The sequence below is a fragment of the Cydia strobilella genome, chromosome Z (assembly GCF_947568885.1).
Source record: "Cydia strobilella chromosome Z, ilCydStro3.1, whole genome shotgun sequence".
Lineage (NCBI taxonomy): Eukaryota > Metazoa > Arthropoda > Insecta > Lepidoptera > Tortricidae > Cydia > Cydia strobilella.
In genome coordinates, this window is record NC_086068.1 from 4,981,544 (window position 1) to 5,003,904 (window position 22,361).

A 22,361-nucleotide genomic window follows, 5' to 3' on the forward strand; every position below is an offset into this window, starting at 1 on the left:
TTTATATTTAGTCTGCCAAGTACGTTGTGCAAAGAAAAGTTGAAGAATGTAGGCGCGCAGGGTCATTCTTCAATACAAATTTTGAATTATGCTAATTTTAAAATAGAAATAAACTACACATTTATTCATGACATATACCTAAAATACAATAAACAAAACACAGCTCAAAAATAGACAAGACATGAATAAAGCCACGAAATCTTGGCCTAGCCAACAGACCAGCGCTGATCTTCCATCGGAGCTATTTGAGATTTCACGGACTAAGAAGTAAGACACAACGACCATAAAAAACCAAGTATTTTTTTTAAATCATTAGTTACATACAAGATATAATATATACTACTGCTACTGATACTACTAAACGAAATAAATAAGTAGCTTAAAGCTAAAATAGGCCCTTGAGGCTTTGTACCAAGAACGCTGGCGGCATTTCCTCGCTGTATCTCAATGCGAAGAAGCCGCCAGCTCTTCGGTCACCAGTTACGTCAACCAGACGCTTCGCGATTTCTGCAAACAACTTGTGCGCGCTGGGACCCCATGGAGTTTCAATTCCAAATGGTACAAAATGGTACTCACCCGAGGCACTTATATTTATTACGTTTTAAAATTTCGACGGTTTCCGCCGCTTCTCCCGCTTTTATGTACACTAGTCCGTTGGAGGTGGGACGGTGACAGTGTGTCTATAGTGTGTACAGGTAGCATCCTAGCATCCCACACTAACATCCGTCCCAAGCTCCAATGAACAGAGTTAAATGTTATTTTTCTAGTGACATATTGGTTTGCCAGACAATTTGCCAAAAGCTCAAATTATTTTCTGCCAGTGTCATAGTTCGAACGAGACGCTGCGGGGGTGGATTTGGCTGCAAGATCTTCAGGCACATGTTCGCTGCCACGGCCACGGCTCTGGTGGCTTACAAGCTCAACAGGCCTTGCCGAATGGCCATGAGGATGCCAGATATTATGAAGATTACTGGGAAGAGACCGGACACTAGACTTGATTATGAGGTATAGTTATTTATAAAATTAATGTTATATACAGGTTACCCTCCCATAAAAAATGGACCAGCCAAAATGCCAACAGCCAAATTCTTTTTCGCGATTTCAGGGTTAAATGTTTTTTTTAAATCATTTATTTACATACAAGATATATAGTGGAAGCGTCCTGGGGCCATAACCTGTAAACGATTACAGGAGGTTCTTGAGCTTTAGTGGAATAATTTGAAGGCACTTCTTTAAAATCACAACATATTTATTTACATTCACAATATTAAAGGCGTCTTTCTTGTAAAACAGTTAGAAGGAGAGTGACTTATCAATTTGAAAGCCACTGACATATTAGAGTTTTGAATGATTCACGGTTAGTTTCACTAGACTTATATTCACAAATACAAAAATTTTAATCGTGAAGATGGGTTTAAACTGTCAAATGTGTGGAATCCTGTGATTTGTTTGTGTAAAAAACCAGTGATATCCGAATCAAACACGCGTAGTGACACCGTGAGTGTAGTGTGTTTGGACAGACCAACGAGTGTGAACGCGACCGGACCAACAAGTGTGAATGCGACCGTTGGTAACGTTGAAAGTGAACGCAGCCGACGCGCAAGAATGAGGGTAGACAGAGCGCTGTCTACACAACTTTGACACCCACCCGCTATCTTCAGTCACCCGTGAACATGATGCATGTAACTGCGTCGAAATATCGGGAGCTCACAAATAATACAAAAGGTAATCACGGTCTATATCCCGGTCAATATAAGTCCACTGACATATTCTTATTTGATATTCTATATTCGAAATCATCTTTGTCAAGCTCGAGTCGGTTGCTCATAAAACCTCTTTACACCAACAGGTCCCATAGTAAAAGTCGCTCAGTATAATCCCAAAATCTCCCTGGCAACGGGAATGCACTTATTTTTTAGCCACCGTGAGCACCGTGTATTTTACATATATATTTTAAAGTACATATGGTGCTACTTTACCGCCCAGAGGTAATTAACACTATACGTGCCCATGTCGAAAATTAAAAGGGAAATATGGACTATAAAACGTTGTACGATACACGTGCGAATTTCCTATTTTTCCCACTTGTCATTGTCAGCGAGTGCGGCAAACCAGGACTCTTGCGACCCTCCACAACGCATTTGCGCCACTCCGTAATCCGCCGTCCGTTTCTCTGCAAGCCTCCCCTAGTCACGGCAATCCTTGCCTTTCATATCGACTACCGTGACTAGGGGAGGCTCGCAGAGAAACGGACGGCGGAGTACGGAGTGGCGCAAATGCGTTGTGGAAGGTCACAAGACTCCTGGTTTGCCGCACTCGCTGACAAATTTCCGGAAACGTCTCTTGTCAAGCCTGCTGTAGACCATGTTGGTCTCGCATTGGTCTAACTAAACAGCCACCAAAAAGGTGACTTTCCGATGTTACATCATAAATTGTCTGTATTAGACGAAAGGACTTAGGGGGAACATAAATACTCCATTTAAAATTTGCCGCTGTGGGTAGGTAGGCCAGGAAGTACGGACGTGGACGTCGTGCAAACACTTTTCTGATCATTCAGCTTCCATAAGTGGCCGTCAGAGGTGGTTTTTGTGAGCAGCAATGGCAGGTGCAGTAGCATTATCAAAGTAAAGACTAACTGCTGTTGATCATACGGCGTATAAACATAATTGTAGTGGCTCCAATAGTTATTCGAGTATATTGTTAGTAAAAACAGATTACCAATCATATTAGGTGGGCGTAGACGGAAACGGACAAATCCAATACATGGAAGCGACCTTTTACATCAACGACGGTATGAGCTCCAACGAGAATGAGAACTCATACGCCACCAAATCCCTGAAGAACTGCTACAACCCAGACCGTTGGAAAGTTGCGTCATTTGGCGTCATTACAGATGCGCCGACAAACTGTTTTATGAGGGCTCCAGGTACCTTTTATATGTCCTTTAATCTGTACATTTTCTTAGAGCCCAAATACATATATCGATAATTATCACGTGATAAAATCCTGCGGGCACGGATGAAATTTTCATTACCGCTTGCTTAGATTATTTTAGCATGAGGCCAGAGTAAAGTATGAGAAATATCGGGATAAGAGAAACAATTATATGGAAATACTGTTTATTCCTCTTACCCCGCTTGACCTTTCCTATATGCCCGAAAAAAGTAATCTTTTATACCTTACTAGCGACCCGCCCCGGCTTCGCATGGGTAGTTCAATAAATTTACACAAAACCTTTAAAAAGTATACACCTTAACCTTCCTTAAGAATCACTCTATTGATAGGTGAACACCGCAAGAAAATCCGAGCAGTAGTTTTTGAGTTTATCGCGAACATACAGACAGACAGACGCAGCAGGGGACTTTATTTTATAATATGTATTGATTACAGGAGAGTTTGAAGGCATCTCAGCAATTGAACATGTTATGGAACACATAGCGGATGAATTAAAAAAAGATCCTATAGAAGTCCGCTTCGCCAACTATCGAATCAATGACAACCAGCTTCCCGACTATATCCCTATGTTTTTAGAGAAATCCGATTACAATAAGAGACTTGAGTACATCAAAGAATTCAACGCCAAAAATCGTTGGAAGAAACGAGGTTTAAGACTAAACAATATGGCTTTTGATACGACATATTTCGGAAACTATTCAGCGGTAGTGTCAGTTTATCATGGAGATGGAAGCGTTGTTATAAACGCAGGTGGAGTCGAGATTGGACAAGGAATCAATACAAAACTAGCACAAGCAGCAGCTTTCGAGTTTAAAATACCCGTCGAAAAGGTCGCAGTAATAGCATCTTATGATTTTGCGACTCCTAATTGCTATTCTACAGCATCTAGTATAACGACTGAATGTGTCGCTTTGTGCGTCATCAGAAGTTGTGAACAGATCAACGCTAGATTAGCCCCCGTAAGGGCTGCTATGCCGAATGCCACTTGGGAAGAAGTGGTGTTAGAAGCTGATGTAAGAGGGATACTGTTACAAGCCAATGCAGAAACGAGTCCAAATGATCCGCGTTTGCAGAATTACTCGATTTTTGGTGTTGCTGCGGCTGAAGTGGAGGTAGACTTATTGACGGGTACGAAATATATAGTTCGCGGTGATATTTTTGAAGACGTTGGTGTCAGCATTAATCCTGCTTTAGACGTGGGTCAGGTAAGATAACTGACTTAGATCATTTTTAAGCCAATTATCTTGATATAAATTAAAAAAAACATAAGCGATCTAGATATTTTCAAGGTATAGATATTAGAAGTGAACGTTACACGGGTTACACCAAATGGAATGCCACAAAATGGTACTAGAATGAAAAATAGTTTACATGATAAATTGAAGTTCCAGGCTCACTCTTTAGCCTTTACTGCTTCTAAATATTTGCCTGTCCTGGTATTATTAACAGACTTCAAAAAATGAGGATCTTTTCAATTCTACAGATTTTTTGTTAAAGGTTACTGCATACCTATTATAACCTGTTATTCTGTCATTAAAGCCCGCCGATAGAAACCCGCGAATAAAATTTTAAAATGTTTTCAGGTAGAAGGAGCATTTGTGCAAGGCCTGTCTCTGTGGCTGATTGAAGACGTCATCTACAACCGGCACAATGGGGAAATATATACTGATCGTACGTGGAATTATCACATCATAGGCGCCACGGATATTCCGAATGACTACAGGGTCTATTTTAGTAGAAACAGGCCTAATCCAGTGGGAATATTGGGTTCTAAAGGTAAACTTCTTTGTCGTTTCATTCTTGACAGAGTGGTCGTGGTCATAATTTCTCATCATCTTCCATCATCATCTACTTACTGCAGCTTTGACTTAAGGATTTTTAGGTAAACAAGGAATAAATTGCTCTTTATTATCGTAAGTACGAAGAAACCCTATTGAGGAGTGTTTGTAAGAGTACTTAATAACTATCTCTCGGTTTCATAGGACTAAAAGTATCACTGATGTTAATAGATAGATAGCTCATCGTGAGGAAACCGGACTAATCCCAATAAGGCCTAGTTTCCCCTCCGAGTTGGAAGGTCAGATGGCAGTCGCTTTCGTAAAAACTAGTAGCTATGTCAATTCTTGTGATTAGTTGTCGAGCGGAATCCAGGCTCACATGAACCGTGGCAAAATGCCAGGAAAACGCGAGGAAGAAGAAGAAGATATATACGCATGTTTTTGTACTTGTATTGTGGCTTCATTTATTAGTTACCTAAATTAAATCGAATATTATAACACCGATTATTTATGAAATTGAAAGAAAATCTCCCGTTTTCAGCGACGGGCGAACCTGCAACCTGCTTAAGCCGTTGCGTAGTGGACTCCATGAGAGAAGCGATTCAAGCCTCCAGACAGGATAGCGGATACAACACAGATAATTTTCTCAACGTTGGTAAGTTTCTCCGACATTTGACCTTTATAAATAACACGATAGATTGACCAGTAAAAACTTTACTTAACGACATTCGTATTTGTGAAAGATAGGTTGGCGTGTAGAGTTATTTATATGCCAAGTCAACCCGCCATTTGTACGAAAAGTTTAAGGTTTGTGCAAACATGCATACAGGGCATTTGCTATAGGTATTTTATTTTAAATAATATTTTTATGCGCAGATGTTCCAGTTACAAATGAGAGTGTCGTTGACGCTGCGGAGGTGAAAATAAGCGAGTTTCGCTTGTATTAAACATACTTACTTCGTGTGGGAATACATATATTACGCGTAGGAAAGACCCATTCAATGCTTAGGGCCACCCCACACTAGCGTCTTTTCAGCGTCGTCGTCTAGTCAGCGCTATGGAAAACGGCGTCGCTGCGCAGTTGCGCCAACGTTGCGTCGAGCAGCAGTCGTAGACGACGACGCTCGGGAGACGCTAGTGTGGGGTGGCTCTTATACTATTTTATATAATAAATAATGTACGTAAATAAGTTTTAAATATTTATAAAAATACAGTAAAACCCGCTTAAGAAAATTCTGAAGCTAATACAAAAACAAATCATATTAACCGTGAAAATGGCGTCTTACAGCGTAAATCGTTTTAGGCGGGTTCAAATGTCGTAAACTTGCTCCAGTTGGCATCAATGTAAGTATAAATATATAGGTAATATCCTTATATAGTAGTCGAATAGTGTGTGCTGCTTAATTAACGACTTGTAGTGGTTTACTATAATTTTCATTTCTCATGCTCTGAAAGAGGGTTATTGTTGTTCTAATAGGTGTGTGTGAAAAGTAGAGTGTTTAATTAGGGTGAAAGGCATCATTTCAGCCTCGGACTATTGGCGCTCTCACTGCGTTCAATCGCCAAAATACCTCAGCAGTAATGAGTGCCTTTCATCTCTTGGTCAACAATCTACTAATAATTATGTAATAACCTAATATAACAGGAGTACCTAAAGTTACATTAAAGGCGGGATTTCACCAGAGTCCGGCACTGTGCGGCTCAAGCATATTTAGTGCAAAAACCGGCCAAGTGCGAGTCGGACTCGCGCACGAAGGGTTCCGTACCATTACGCAAAAACGGTAGGAAAATCACCTTTGTTGTATGGGAGCCCCACTTAAATATTTATTTTATTCTGTGTTCTGTATCTGTTATAGCGACAACAGAAATACATCATGTGTGAAAATTTCAGCTCTAAGTTTCTAATAGGTTTTCCTGTCTCTATTCTCTGAACTTGAACAAATAACTGACATATTAAAATTGTATTTAACTATATATATCGTACATTTAAGCCTAATTTTAAATCATTTACAAATATGACGTGTAAAAAATTGTATTCTTTTTACCAATAAATAATCTGAATCTGTCAATTATAGGTAAAGAAATATATTGTGTATTTTTTATTTTAGACCCAGTAGTTTTGTAGATAAGGGAGGATTTAATTAGATACATAAATAACAATATTCCTATAATTTGCACAACTTGTGTTTTAATTTTCTCATTTACCCCCCCCCCCCCCCCTCCCAAAAAGTGCCCACTACTATTCGAATTCAACACTTTACAGGCTGGAGGGGTTTAGTCCGTAGGCGGCTAAATCTCCAGAGCAGCCGAGTCGGGCATGCTGCCGTATATCGGGCCGGCAATGAGGATTACCTCCACCTCTGACAAAAAAAAATTGTATATAATGTACTAAATTTAATAATAGTTTCGGAGCAAATATGCTGTGACAGGCGGACAGCCAGACGCACGAGTGATCCTATAAGGGTTCCGTTTTTTCCTTTTGAGGTACGGAACCCTAAAACCACACATACAAGTTTACTTCTTATGACATGACAATAACATACAGTCTGGAAAAAATTTATGGGACAGTTATATGGTTTCTGCATTAGAAAATAATGTTATATTTCGAAATTAGTATAGGTATTTTTTTCACAAATTTCTAAAAAATATTATAGATAATCTTGACTACTTTAAATATTTTATTTAAAAAAATTTTTGTACCTAAGTGAATTTTGAATTTTTGAATTTTTGAATAATTTAATTTTGTTTTTATTATGATCTGTGTTAATTTAATTTATTTGACTTTAATTTTTTTTTTTATGATTGGGTTTTATGTTTTAGATTAGTTTAATTTTTATACTCTATGTTTAGGTAGTTATTAAGAAATAAAATTGGATAAATATTTGACTTAGTGTGTGTTGTTTTAATAAATTTGTGATTAATTTATCTATTTTTAATGATGTTTGTAAGGTATATAATATGGACTACTTGTCTGAAATAAATGATACATTACAATAAATAAATCATATAACATTTAGACCAGTTTTTAGGCATGCAAAAAGAATTTTGTCCCTTAAACGAAATACACGAAATCCGTACATCACACAATTTTTAACAAATTTTTTTCCTTGTACTAGAAACGTGAGTGAAACGTCTTGGAAAACACGAATGGGTCAGATCAGAAACCAGATGTAACGGGAAGTGTTGTAGCGTGGTGGCTTATTTCTCTGCAACTTGTAAGTAGCTTAGATAGGAAGATTAAATGCCGAACAATAGCTAGGTTTACAAGTGTCCCATTTCGAAGACCGAAGGCCGAGCTCCGGGCTAAAAGCTCGGAGCGTACGACGGGTTCGCGCTTCCCACAATATTTTTTTCTCTCAAATTGAATAAATAAAGTTGTCAAGAAATTGAATAACTTTTTAACTTTTTATCCTAAAATTCTAAAGCATATATTTGAGATTCTCACTATGACCCCTTTCGTTTGATATATAACACGATATAGTTTGCAAAATTTTGTTTTTTAATTTTCTTATTTACCCCCCAAAAGTGGCCCCTATGTTTAAGTAGATTGTGTTACAAGGGAGCAAAATGACATATTTACAGGCGAGGGTGTATATTGAATCCTAAACGAAGCGAAGGATTCTATAATAGAATCCCGAGAGTAACGATGGATTCTAAAGTAGAATCCTGAGCGTAGTGAGGGATTCAAGTGTGTTACGCCCAAGATGGAAATAATTTTGCTACCATGTGACACATACTGCTTTTCACATCACCTAAGAGGTAATTATGATGTTTAAAAATATTATTTAATTTTAAGCTTAAAACATAATGTGCAATAAAAAATTTAAATAGTGTCCTAGAACAGAAAAGTGTTACTTTGATCCCTCCTAGCAGGGAAGACAAACCCCCTTTTTCGAATTGGTGATGTGAAAAATTCATTTTTTGATGTTACATTTCCGTCTTTGGGTCACAGACTTACATATGTGTACCAAATTTTAACTTAATTGGTCCAGTAGTTTCGGCCAAATAGGCTGTGACAGAATGGACCGCGAGCCAGGCGCAAATTTCGTCAATCATCGCCTCCCGGGCGAAAACTTGTATACCGGTTAAGGGCTATGTATGATGAACCCTCATGAACGTCAGCTGCCGCTCCATTGGTGGGTTGAGGAATGGTAGATACCGAAACGCGTACCAAGGTCTTCCCACCGCGATAAGACCGACTGACGATTTGTTTTATTAACAATATCATCTAAACTATCATCTGACAAAGTATCAAACGGGAGGCGATGACGCCGATGACTGAAAAGAATTTTATTTTTTACATGTTCATGTGACCAGCTGACGGTCTTTCCACGGCGATACAATCGGCTGACGATTTTGTTTACTCACAATAGCATCTAAACTATCATCTGACAAAGTATCAAGCGGGAGGCGATGGCTAAATTTTTTTTATAGATTATTTGCTGCCATTCCTTAACCCACCAACGGTGCGGCAGCTGACGTTCACGAAGGTTCATCATACATAGCCATTAACCACTATACGAGTTTACGCCCAGGAGGCGATTGGTCATGGAAATCTGTTCCTGCATGGCCCGCGGTCTAGAAACTCTAGAAGGACAGACAGATGCACGAGTGATCCAGAAGGGTTCAATTTTTTTCTTTTGAGGTACGGAACCCGAAAATCGTCCCCCAGTAGGTACGTATTAGTTCAAGTGAAATGTATAGAAAGTAAGTTACGCGTAGACGTTAGCGAATATGTCAGTTTGACACTGCTAAGGCAGTCGTGATAAGGTTACTATATGACCTGTTCACGCACCTTCTAGCGACACCTAGCGGCGCTGCGACGACAACTGCTGCTGCGCCCCTCCGCGCTCATCTTGTCTCGTTCATTCGCCTCGATATACGGCACGATAAACACGTTACTCGTTACATTTCAAATCTAAGCTTATATAAAGCCACTTTTCGTAATAAACGAATTTTCTACATGTTACAATAAACGTCTTCATTGAATGGACCCTGGAAAACCACCGAATCCTGCACATAATTTGATCCTCGAGCCGGATACTGCGAGAGAAGTCAGCTCGTCGGGAAGACGAAATACCCTTGCGAGACGACACCAGCACCTCATCAGCATCTGCAGCAGTGAACGGTCAGGTCTACCAATCCCGTCTATTCCTTTCCTAATCGAACTGTGTTAAAACCGAGTTTTTTTGTGCATTCCAGTGCCGCTCGTTACGCAAGTCACGCAGCAGCAGTTTGTGATCTACCGTACCAGTTTGGAATTTGTGCTCGTAAGTAGTTCCAATTTCTCTTAATCTTTCGAAATGGGTGAAGGGGATGAAGCTGGTGCTAAATTGACTATTACAGACCTTCGCAAACATAGGGGTAACTTGAAAGGCCGAATTACGCAATTCAAAAAATTCGTTGATTCTCTTTTATCGGTGACTCCTTCTAAGGTACAAATTGCTGAATTAAAATTAAGAATGCAAGCAGCTACAGAGACCTTTAAATTTTTTAATGACATTGAAAGCCAAATTGAACTTTGCTCTCCAGAAACAGAAATGTCTGCCAACTCCGAATACGTAGAAACTCTCGAGGAGTTATATTTTGGTACTATGGCTAGCGCTAATTGTTTAGTCGATAGTGTGGAGACAAATAACGTTACTATTTCAAGTTGTGACCATGCCGTGAACAAACCGTTTTCAAAATTTAAATTACCCGAAATTAAATTGCCCTCATTCGATGGTTCGTATGATCGTTGGCTCGAATTTAAACATTCTTATGAACCAATGATCCATAAACATTCCGATCTCGATGCGATTCAAAAGTTTCATTACCTTCGATCATCACTAAGCGGTAGTGCATTACAAGTAATTAGTGCGTTAGAATTCACGGCTGCCAACTACATTCAAGCATGGGAATTGCTTGAAATTCGCTTTCATAACCCTAGGCTTTTAGTGCATAATCATATAAAATCGTTATTCAATATTTCAGCTTTGAAACAAGAATCTTCGACTCAAATACGTAGACTGATAGACACCGTGTTACGTAATTTACGCGCTTTAAAAACGTTAGATGAACCTACCGACTCGTGGGATACGTTAGTTATTCATTTAATTGTGTCAAAACTCGATACGACCACGGAGCGTAAGTGGGAATCTCACATAGGGTCTATCTCGGATAAGTCAATCAATAATGAGTCTAAGAAACTTAAGCTGGAAGATCTCTTATCGTTTCTCAGAAACCGGGCGGATACGTTAGAAATGATAAACTCTAATCATTCCAAGGCACCGATCACGGTTAGTACTAAGCCTAATTACACGTCCAATAAACCTACGCAAGTAGTTAGTTGTGTCTCTGCTAGTGTCAATGCTAATAAATCAAAGCCTTTAAATAATAAACGTTTTCGAAACTGCGCGATGTGTAACGAGAATCATGCGCTTTATACGTGTTCCAAGTTTTTAAATTTATCTGTCCAAGATAGGTTAAACTTAATTCGTGATAAAAACTTATGTAATAACTGTTTACGCGAAGGACATTCCTTAAATGAATGCCTATTCGGTCCGTGTAAGCAGTGTCAACAAAAACATAATAGTTTATTGCATACGGATAGTACTCGCGATGATAATGTGTGCGTGAGGCCGTCGAGTGCGCCTGCACACAGCGCGCCGTTATCAGTGCCGAGTACATCTAGCTACTGTGTAGCAGCTGACCGCGCGCCTATGGCTCAGTGCGAAGGTGGCGCGGAAGGTAATCAGTTCGTTCCCGGTCGAGGCTTACTTACTACTGCGTTAATAGAAGTAGCCGACGCGAACAATCAGTTCCATACGTGTCGTGCGTTTTTAGACAATGGGAGTGAACATTGTTTTATAACGGAAGAGTTACGTAATCGATTAAACGTTAAAAACATACAGTCCACTATTCAGATTTCGGGTGTTGCAGAAATAGTTACACAATCAAATAAGTTGTGCGATGTAACTATAAGATCTAAAAATTCGGATTATTCTATGTCGTTAACGTGTTTTGTCTTGCAGCGCATAACGTCCAGTTTGCCCTCGACTTACATAGACTTAGATAGTATACGTATTCCTGATAACATTCAGTTAGCGGATCCCGATTTTAACGTGCCTTCAGAAATCGATATACTGATAGGTTCGGAAATATTTTGGGACCTTTTAGACGGTGAAAAAATTCGATTACCAACAGGGCCGTACTTAGTAAATTCGAAATTCGGCTGGTTGGTAGCTGGTCCAAATAATACACGGAACTTGCGCATTAATAATCAAGTCCATTGTTATTTTACTCAAACGATTGACTCTCAACTTAGAAGGTTTTGGGAGATCGAGGATATCCCTCAGGTAGATAGTATTCTTACAGCTGACGAGCAGAAATGTGAGGATCTCTTTATCAATACGACTAAACGCGAAGAAGACGGGCGATTCTCCGTCCGAATGCCGCTAAGAGAATCAGCTGATACGTTGGGCGATTCTTATACGTTAGCGAAAAATCGATTTTTATCCTTAGAACGTAAATTAGAGCGTTTGCCGGAATATAAACGTTTATATTGTGATTTCATGCGAGAATACGAAAAAATGGGTCACATGACTCGTGTTACCGAGTATGGTACACCCAATTACTTCCATCCTCATCATGGTGTATTTAGGGACAGTGTCACCACTAAATTGCGCGTAGTGTATAGTGGTGCTGCCCCTACCACCTCGAATAAATCGTTGAATAGCATTCAGCTGCCGGGACCAGCACTTCAAAACGATATATTTGCTATTTTGTTGCGTTTCCGTCAATACAAGTACGTTGCTTGTGCTGACGTGGAGAAAATGTTTCGGCAGGTTTTGATCCAACCAGATCAGAGATCCTTGCAAATGATCCTCTGGCGTGAAAAACCTACCGATCCATTACACGTTTATGAACTCAATACGGTTACATATGGGCAAACTAGTGCGCCATATTTAAGTCAACGTTGTATACGACAGTTAGCGTCGGAATGTGGTGATGACGTCATCGCGCGCGTTATCAACCAAGATATATTCGTAGACGATTTAATTACGGGAGATGATGATTTCCAAAATTTACTTTACATATGTCAAAAAACGTATAACGTTCTGCAATCAGGATGCTTTCCTTTACGTAAATGGACTTTTAATTGTGACGTTACGCAGGACAAGTCCAAGGAGCATTTTGTTGGTGAGCACACCCAGAACAAAACTCTCGGAGTAGGTTGGGATAATACGCGCGATGAATTGTATTATACTACAAAAATCGATCCCTTGCCTAACTCGTCGTACCTAAATAAACGAATAATGTTATCGATTATTTCACAGATTTACGATCCGTTAGGTCTACTTTCTCCTGCAGTAATAATTTCCAAAATTTTGCTGCAAAGATTATGGTTGAGTCGTATCGATTGGGACACCCCTGTCCCAGAAGACATTACATCAATGTGGAATAATTTCATAAATACATTGAGCCGTTTAAACGATTTACGGATTCCGCGTCATGTAAGGGGTGTACACACTGGTCATACGGAATTGCATATTTTCTCAGATGCATCGTTGCATGCTTACGGCGCGTGCGCTTATATTCGGACATATGATGAAGGGTCAGATGTAACTGTCAGATTACTTTGTGCTAAGAGTAAAGTCTCACCCCTGAAATCTCTAACTACCCCGAAACTTGAACTTTCAGGTGCGCTCGTTGCTGCTAAACTTTATAAGAAAATAACCGATTCCTTAAGGTTAGCGTTCACAAAGGTTTTCTTCTGGTGTGACTCAACTATAGTAATTTCGTGGCTAGGCATGTCTCCGCATTTGTTGAAGCCTTTTGTTCAAAATCGCGTTACGCAAATAAACGATCTCACCGGTAATGCGACATGGTTGCATGTGAGAAGCGAAGACAACCCTAGTGATTTATTGTCTAGAGGCGTTACTTTAGATAATTTAATAGATTGTAACTTATGGTGGTTCGGACCATCATTTTTGCATGACTCAAAATCGGATTTTATTCATGACAATACGAGTAAAAATACGGCAATCGAAGATTTACCCGAGTTACGATCGACCGCGGTAAGTTTAGTTTGCAATCAGCAAGATGAACTATTTAATTTTGATAGATGTTCATCTTACAGTAAATTAATTAGAATCGGCGCGTATGTACTCCGCTTTATATTGAACTCACGTCTTAACTCTGAGCGTAAACAACTCTGCCAAACCGGTTCGTTATCGGTGGACGAGTTGAGTGCATCACGTCTTATGCTAGTTAGATTCGCACAGATGCAATCGTTTCCGGACGTCTACGATTGTTTACTTAAAAATAAACCGATTAAGACTAATAGTAAACAATATAATCGTATATCCGGTCTTAACGTGTTTTTAGACGATCAAAATAAGTTAAAAGTGATTAGAGTCGGTGGTAGATTGTGTAATTCTACAAGTTTCGATTACAACAAAAAACATCCCATGTTATTGTGCAGTAAACATAAGTTAACGGTGTTGTTATTCAAATACGAACACAAGCGGCTGTTACATGCCGGACCGCAGCTACTCTTATCTACTTTGCGTGAATGTTGGTGGCCTTTAGGTGCTCGAAATTTGGCAAGAAAAATAGTTCGAGAATGCGTTACCTGTATTCGAATGAAAGGTAAAGTACTTAGTCCTATCATGGGTAATGTTATTTTGGATCGTTTAGAGCCTGGTTTCCCGTTCATTCGTACAGCCGTTGATTATGGCGGGCCAATATTCATACTTAATCGAAAGGGGAGAGGAGCTCAGCTTATTAAATCGTATATTTGTTTGTTCATATGTATGGTCACACGCGCCGTTCATTTGGAACTTGTTACGAGTCTCTCCACTGATGATTATATATTAGCGCTTAAACGTTTTATTAGTAGACGAGGTAAACCTCATATAATTTATTCGGATAACGGAAAATGCTTTGTTGGAGCCGAAAAAGAATTTTCCACATTTTTAAAAAATAATTCGAAGGATATAGTCGATTTCGCTGCCAATGATGGCATCAAATTCAGTTTCATTCCTCCTTATTCTCCCCATTTTGGCGGATTATGGGAAGCTGGAATAAAAGCGTGCAAATTTCATTTAAAACGGGTAGTAGGTAATGCTAGGTTAACTTACCAGGAATTCAGCTCGGTTTTGACACAGGCCGAGGCCATCCTGAATTCCAGGCCCATGTCACCCTTGTCCACAGATCCTACTGATCTATCCCCACTCACGCCTGCCCATTTCCTAATTGGTCGGCCGTTGACCTGCCCTGCTAGCGAGGACCTGACGGATGTGCAGCCTTCCCGCCTGTCTCGCTACGCCAGGATCGAAGCCCTACGTCAACACTTCTGGCGGCGTTGGTCCACGGAGTACGTTGCGGAGCTCCAGCGGCGAACCAAATGGAAGACGCAGAAAGACGACATAGCGTTAAACAGTCTCGTTCTAATCAAAGACGATAACCTGCCTCCTCTCAAATGGCGGTTAGGCCGAGTTACGCGTCTATACCCTGGGAGCGATGGCGTGAACCGTGTCGCCGACATTCTCACGGCGACAGGAACAATACGACGCAGCTTTTCAAAGATCTGCCCGCTACTACCAGAGCCGGCAGACCTAGACGGATGAAGACTACTTTGGGAGATGGTGCTCCCAAGGCCGGGGGCATGTTCACGCACCTTCTAGCGACACCTAGCGGCGCTGCGACGACAACTGCTGCTGCGCCCCTCCGCGCTCATCTTGTCTCGTTCATTAGCCTCGATATACGGCACGATAAACACGTTACTCGTTACATTTCAAATCTAAGCTTATATAAAGCCACTTTTCGTAATAAACGAATTTTCTACATGTTACAATAAACGTCTTCATTGAATGGACCCTGGAAAACCACCGAATCCTGCACATGACCAATTGCAAAAAAACGCGCAAAGCGTACAATTGTTACGTGTAAATTAGAGATAACGTTCCCAGGGTGGATGCAACAAAGAACAATAGTTCTAATGTAAGAGGAAATTGCCATTGCGTCAGTGAAATGCGGACGGACCGACGGACTCATTTTGGCAGGTGTCTAAAAGAAAAACGAATTAAGAGGATAGAGCTAGACTGTGCAAGTTATGACGTATGAAATAACACTTGCCCAGTCGGTGTCGGATTGCCATACGTCAGGATTTGTCCGGAAATGTCAGGATTTTAGACCCTTTGTCCGGATTGCGGCCGGACGTGGCAAGTGTCAGGATTTTTAGGAATGACCCACCGCAAAGTTTAAGCTACGCCAAATCTCTGTTACAAGAAATGTCAGGATTTTTAGGGTGATGTCAGGGTTTTTATTAGGACATTTAGTTCTTCCATATGGCAACCCTAAGTCGATGCTGTCAAAATCGCTGCCAAGTTAGTTTGGTCTAACTCCGTAAAAATATCAAGACGTATAAGCTTGCCGAGACCATTTTTATTCTGTTAATTTTTCGTTAGATTTGGATAAAATTTGACTGGTTTGTAGTGGTCCTAATTCTAGGCTGAATAAATAAGAAATTCCAATAAAAAATGTGTGTAGTTTTCAGATGAGTAAGTTGAGTTGATTACAAGCTTTTATCGCTGACGGTACTTTTCTCTCCACAGACAACTAATACTCATTAAGACAAATTCTAAAAAACCCAAACACAATTAAGTTGCGTTGTTTGAACTTCCTATGACTTCCTATGACCACCTCCTGTCTCCATCATCAGATCAGCTCGATGGTATACAGTCGCCGTCGGATATATCGGAGCGGCCGAGGGACTCAAAAATATCTAAACACGCACCTAGCGCCATGACAATACAGGCGTGTTCAGATGTTTGTGAGCACCTCGGCCGCTCCGATAGATATATCTGATGGCGACTGTAGTATAATATTGGATTATCACTTATGCAAATTTATATGTACTTACCTATGCAAATTTTCAGCTTCATCGGAAACCGGGATGGGTCGTCAAAATTAACTTGCAAGATTTGACCCGTACAAGCATAGTTATAGGTACATATGCATACTTATTACAAAGATTGCAAGTTAATAAAAAACAGCCACAAAGTGTCTTCCATCTTTAGTGTGATTATTTCGCTGATAGTAACGATGAATTGCGATTAGTCTAACCCGTTCGTATAAAAATACCGCAAATCGATGTACAGGTTAGCCGTTTGGCACACACATACTAGAGGCCAAAACAAAATTTTTGACCCGCAATTCCTAAAAAAATTTCGCTGGGGGGGAGTGGTGAAACATTTTTTTTTGTATGGAAAAAAAAATCCAAAACCTATCGAGTGTGGTATCATACGAAAGGGCTTTTTGAGGCGATTCTTAAAATATATCACATCATTACATTTCGGGCATTTTTTTTAAATTAAAACAAAGAATTTTCCCCCCAGTGAAATTTTTTTAGGAACTGCGGGTCAAAAAATTTGTTTCGAGTGTTTCGACCTCTAGTATGCGTGTGCCAAACGGCTAACCTGTACATAGATTTGCGGTATTCATTTGAAATTGGGGTCGAGCGGCTTCCGCTAGATGAATGGTAAAACTCGTTTCTAAACTAAAGCATTTTAGACGGTTAAAAAAATTGCATGCAATTCGGTATCTATTATGCTAACCAAGAGAGCTAAGATGGTCGGCTCTTTATCATTTGTCACCATGCCTGTCACGTTCTAACAAATATGTAAGTGCGAAAGTGACGCATGGCATGACAGGTGATAAAAATGCTACCATGATACCGCTGCTGCAGAGTACAATGAAAAGTCAATGTGATGTATTTCTGTTGCCGCTATCACAACAAATAGTAAAAACCGGCCAAGTGCGAGTCGGACTCGCGCACGAAGGGTTCCGTACCATTACGGAAAAAAACAGCAAAAAAATCACGTTTGTTGTATGGGAGCCATTTAAATATTTATATTATTCTATTTTTTGTATTCGTTGCTATAGCCGGCAACAGAAATACATCATCTGCTAAAAATTTCAACTGCCTAGCTATCACGGTTCATGAGATATAGCCTGGTGACAGACAGACAGACAGACGGACAGCGGAGTCTTAGTAATAGGGTCCCAACCCTAAAAAGTACGGAACCCTCGGTGGGCAAGTCCGACACGCACTTGTCCGGTTTTTATTCTCCGTTTTCAGTTTTTACATTTATTTTGTACGATTTTTTTTAGACTGTCAGTTAAAAAAATTCCCAAGCTATTCGCGGTTAAATCTTACCAGTTAGTGTTGCCACTGCCACCTGTCGTCATTTGTCGTATCCAATAGGAGGTTGGCTCGGTTATACCAAAGGACAACTCACATTGTTAATAGTTCTCTTGCTTCTCGTTAGATGGCGCTTTACACAAAGATTGATATTTAACTTTTTTAAGACAAAATGCATTTTAAATGTTATTGTCGAATAGTTTTTTTTCTACAGATCTAAGTTTTTACCTTTACCATCTCGGCTAATAGGAAATTTGTTTTACTATAAAGTCTGTGCCGAAAGAGAAGTGTCGTGGCAGAAACGGGAACTAACATTATCAATTTTATTTGACAATCAAACCTTTGAAAGATAGATATAACTCCGTAATAGATGGATACAGTCTAAGGAAAAAACGTGCCTCGAAAATCAAGAAAATTTGATTCTCGTTTAGAGGGCGCTACTAGTTTTGGCCTACAGTCGTATAGATGGCGTTGACGGTTTCGTTTGTTATTTAACAATTTTAACGCATAATAAATAATTAATAAATAAAATAATTAATGCAAATAAAAAAAGTCATTTATCTATATTTAAATACATTCTATCGTATTTTTATAAATCTTTATATTTAGTTTTAAAGTGTGTCGACAGATGGCAGTGAATTTACTGTGGTTACAAAATTTACTATGACAGTACCGCTCTAGTATAAGTTACTCTATGCTTTGACTAAAAAGTAAACAAACTTCTGTCATTGTGTATTTTTATTTACAAAAACTGCAAGTTTTATGTATAAAATATTATCAAAACAGGATAAATCCGTACATAAAACCACAAAGGAAATTCTATTTAATATTGTTCGGTTTTGTCAGCGGGAAGAAAACGGCTAAAAGCTGACTATATCGACTTACAAAAAAGTCACACAACGTGCTTCCGCTACGACGGGTATTTATGTTGTGAGCTAGGAAAACTATTGATACTTACTGGATAGGAATGGAATCGATTGGCATAAAAAAAACCCGGCCAAGTGCGAGTCGGACTCGCGCACGAAGGGTTCCGTACCATTACGGAAAAAAATAGCAAAAAAATCACGTTTGTTGTATGGGAGCCCCATTTAAATATTTATATTATTCTGTTTTTAGTATTTGTTGTTATAGCGGCAACAGAAATACATCATCTGTGAAAATTTCAACAAAATTACAACAGCTATCACGGTTCATGAGATACAACCTGGTGACAGACGGACAGACGGACAGCGGAGTCTTAGTAATAGGGTCCCGTTTTTACCCTTTGGGTACGAAACCCTAAAAAGCATGTAAAAAATAAGTTTTCATTTTCATACAAATTGTATGGGAAAAGTTTTCCTCTATTTGTAGCTTTTCTAGACGGAATTTTTTTTTGGCACCCATACAAGCTATTAATCCCGGATAGTGAGTAAGGTTGCCAGAGCTCAACGAGGGTGCGGAGTGTTAGGGTCGGCAACGCGCATGTAACTCCTCTGGGGTTGCAGGCGTACATAGGCTACGGAGACTGCTTAACATCAGACGGGTCGTAAGGTAAGTAAGTCACCGTAAGTTCTGCCATCTTGTGGGCTACATCGGAGGATTAAACTTCACATTTACACCTCGCAACAAAAATCTGACGGATTCTATGCTGTCCCCTATAGTTCACTTACGCTCCCTATTATATCTAGTAACACTGCCGTGGACTAGAGCTGCAGCACAAACAATAGATGGCGCTGCGTCTGTATCACAGTAGTCTTCTTTAGAGATACCATGATTACATCGTTCCGTGCTAGTGACGTCACTGCTTTACCGACCGGAGTCGGTACAAAAGACAGATGAGAAGTGTTGCCAGGTATTGCTATAATGCTAAAATGAAAGGTTTTTGTATGTTTATTATTTTATTTAATTATGGCATACATAAATTGTAAACGGATTAATGTATTATTGTTATGTTTATGTTTTGTATAATAGGTGATTTAATCGAGAATATTTGCATGCGAAGATGTCTATGGGGACTTACATATTAATATTTTTATATTCAAATATCATAATAGGAATTAGGCTAAATTTGTAGATAGGTTATCTATACCGTTAGCAAAGTAGGTCATATGATATTTCTGCAATTCATTACAATATTTACAATCATTACAAGGTATTAAATTATTACACTTATAGAAAGATATCTACAAATTTATTCATAGAGATGCAAGTTATTTAACGTGCAGTAGGTTTAGTCAGCAGAATTTTTGCTGTTTTAGCGCTTCTTTAGATCGTTATACGGTTGTCAAAAAATATAACAGCAATCTTGAGTCCTTCCTGTCATAGTAAATTTTGTAGTCACAGTAAATTTACTGCCAATCTATTGACACACGATTAAAACTAAAAATATCAAAAATATTTTTTTTTACTTAATAGAAAGTTTGAAAGGGAAATTACAAGCAAGGTCATCCTGCATAAACACAAAAATCAACAACTTTAAACCTCGAAATTTTACGTATTAGCTTGGCGTATCTCTTACATTGAATTCTGCCATAGTCGTATATCGTATACATAGCCACTAGTTGAAGTCGTAACGTACATTTAGGAAAAGAAAATCTTCAGCAAATAGGCGCAACGGACATAAAAGTAGCACAGGTATAATGGAATTTCTGATGCAAAAGGACGTATCGTACACGAAGTTGAGAGTTACGCCCAAATGTCTCACAACAGTTTTATATATTGGTGGATACAGCCAAATGCGTTGGAAAATTGTATTGAAGCATAATTTTCTGTTGATTAGGTCCACCATTCGATAAAAAGAAAAAAACTGAGTATAACTACATTCATAACTTATTTTCGCCATTTTGTCCCTTAAGCCCTTTGAATTTACGAATTACGGTAGTCGATATATTTTTTTTCGTCGTAAATTGGGATTTCGTACTTATCCACCCAGAATGAGGAGCTCCTAAAACCAGACAAACTTTATCCAAATTTAACGAAAAACCTTTGACAACGATATAAAAATCGGCCCTAAATGTTCTTTACTTCTCAGGACATATGTATTTTTAGTATTTTTAGCATAGACATAAATTGACATAATATATACAAGTAGTTATAGACGCGCCACCGAGCGACCGGGGATAAGAAAGAATATTCATATAAAATTTGGGCAGCAGGATTTTTTCTGTTTCACTCTTATAAATTTTGGTATTTCGCCATCGCCTACCTATGATGCCACCCGGTCGGTGATAAGGACAAAGCATGGCAGTATTTTCTCTTTCCTCTTATAGGAATCACAATAAGACTATCTTTCTCTATCAAAGACTGTCAGGCCCTTGATTTTTAGTTAAAAGCGCATACCAATTTTACCAAATTAACCCAATAATAAAAAAATAAAGAATATTTCCCTGCACCTCTGGCAACTGGCAACACTCACAGACACGGCAGTACAACGCTATACGCATTGCGGATCGCTCGTGTACCGCAGTGCCTTAATAATGTTTACAAAACGCACAGTGATATAATTTCAAACCCAGTGGCAAAACATTCACTTAAAACAGAGGGAAAATCATGTGAAAATAAATGTGGTCGTTAAGGTACGTTTTTAATTTAGCTTAAGGCTTTTATTTGTCTATTATCTTTGAAGGTACGGCGAAATAAATGCACGTATATTTGGTATAATGCCAAAATTTTAGGAGGGTTTTATGCAATATTAATATTAACCAAGAATTAGGTACTTGGGTCGAAATTACTTCCGTTTTCTTGTTTTTTGTCGCCGAAAAATGTGACGGACTGGAGATTTTTGTATGAGATGAAATTTTGTTTTTTAATTTTTCTCGTGTAAAATATAATCTCTAGGTAGAACAACATATAATAGCACTCGATATTTATATTGATAGAAGACAATTAAAAGCGTGACAGTGGTGAGAAACAAGCCAACTTAACCACCCACCCCACTTAAGAAATCCTCTTGAAAAAAATTAAATGTGTTCTATCTCTACGATATATTTATTATTTTACTATAGTCTTCGGCAAGCTATTTAATTGTATTTTAAATTTAAGCACTTGGAATAAATTAGTATCTATTTTGTTCGCCTCGCTTCCTAGCGACCTTGCGTTTCAAAATAATTATCATAGTATCTTCTTAGAGCTATGTCATGGTCACTTATATACGGAGTTGTAAATATTAGTACTAAGTAGGTGTATGTTGCGTTTAACATCCTATGTGTATGGAATATTTTTGAATATTAAAATGTCAACATTACAGGAGGGTTTTATGCAATATTAATATTAACCAAGAATCAGACGTTAGCGAATATGCCGAATATGTCAGTGTGGCTACCACCAGTTTGGCACTGACATAAACGCTATGGAGGACGTAACTTACTTTCTATGCATCTCGCTCGTACTCGCATATTAGTCGTATCGAGTCTGTCGATGCGTATGACATTTCGCAAAAAATATTTTATATTTGTGGCCTG

The 22,361-nt window shown here is 39.0% G+C and overlaps 3 protein-coding genes and 1 long non-coding RNA gene across 5 annotated transcripts in view; 3 read left to right on the top strand and 1 right to left on the bottom strand.

The window, feature by feature from the left end:
- Nucleotides 1-22,361, bottom strand: part of LOC134754503 (uncharacterized) — a 300,790-nt gene that overhangs the window by 223,845 nt on the left and 54,584 nt on the right. The window lies entirely within an intron of this gene.
- LOC134754677 (xanthine dehydrogenase-like) lies at nucleotides 828-10,712 on the top strand. The gene is made up of 7 exons (XM_063691014.1): nucleotides 828-1,005; nucleotides 2,731-2,926; nucleotides 3,391-4,160; nucleotides 4,539-4,731; nucleotides 5,275-5,388; nucleotides 9,936-10,003; nucleotides 10,707-10,712. The coding sequence occupies exons 1-7, from the start codon at nucleotides 880-882 to the stop codon at nucleotides 10,710-10,712; spliced, it is 1,473 nt and encodes a 490-aa protein (XP_063547084.1). The 5' UTR covers nucleotides 828-879.
- On the top strand, nucleotides 12,438-15,491 carry LOC134754661 (uncharacterized). The gene is made up of 2 exons (XM_063691000.1): nucleotides 12,438-14,366; nucleotides 14,931-15,491. The coding sequence occupies exons 1-2, from the start codon at nucleotides 12,548-12,550 to the stop codon at nucleotides 15,344-15,346; spliced, it is 2,235 nt and encodes a 744-aa protein (XP_063547070.1). The 5' UTR covers nucleotides 12,438-12,547; the 3' UTR covers nucleotides 15,347-15,491.
- Nucleotides 21,309-22,361, top strand: part of LOC134754282 (alpha-1,3-mannosyl-glycoprotein 4-beta-N-acetylglucosaminyltransferase A-like) — a 71,915-nt gene continuing 70,862 nt past the window's right edge. The window contains exon 1 of the mRNA XM_063690507.1: nucleotides 21,309-21,476. Within this exon, the coding sequence (XP_063546577.1) occupies nucleotides 21,463-21,476 (14 nt within the window). The 5' untranslated portion in view covers nucleotides 21,309-21,462. The remainder of the gene's footprint in view (nucleotides 21,477-22,361) is intronic.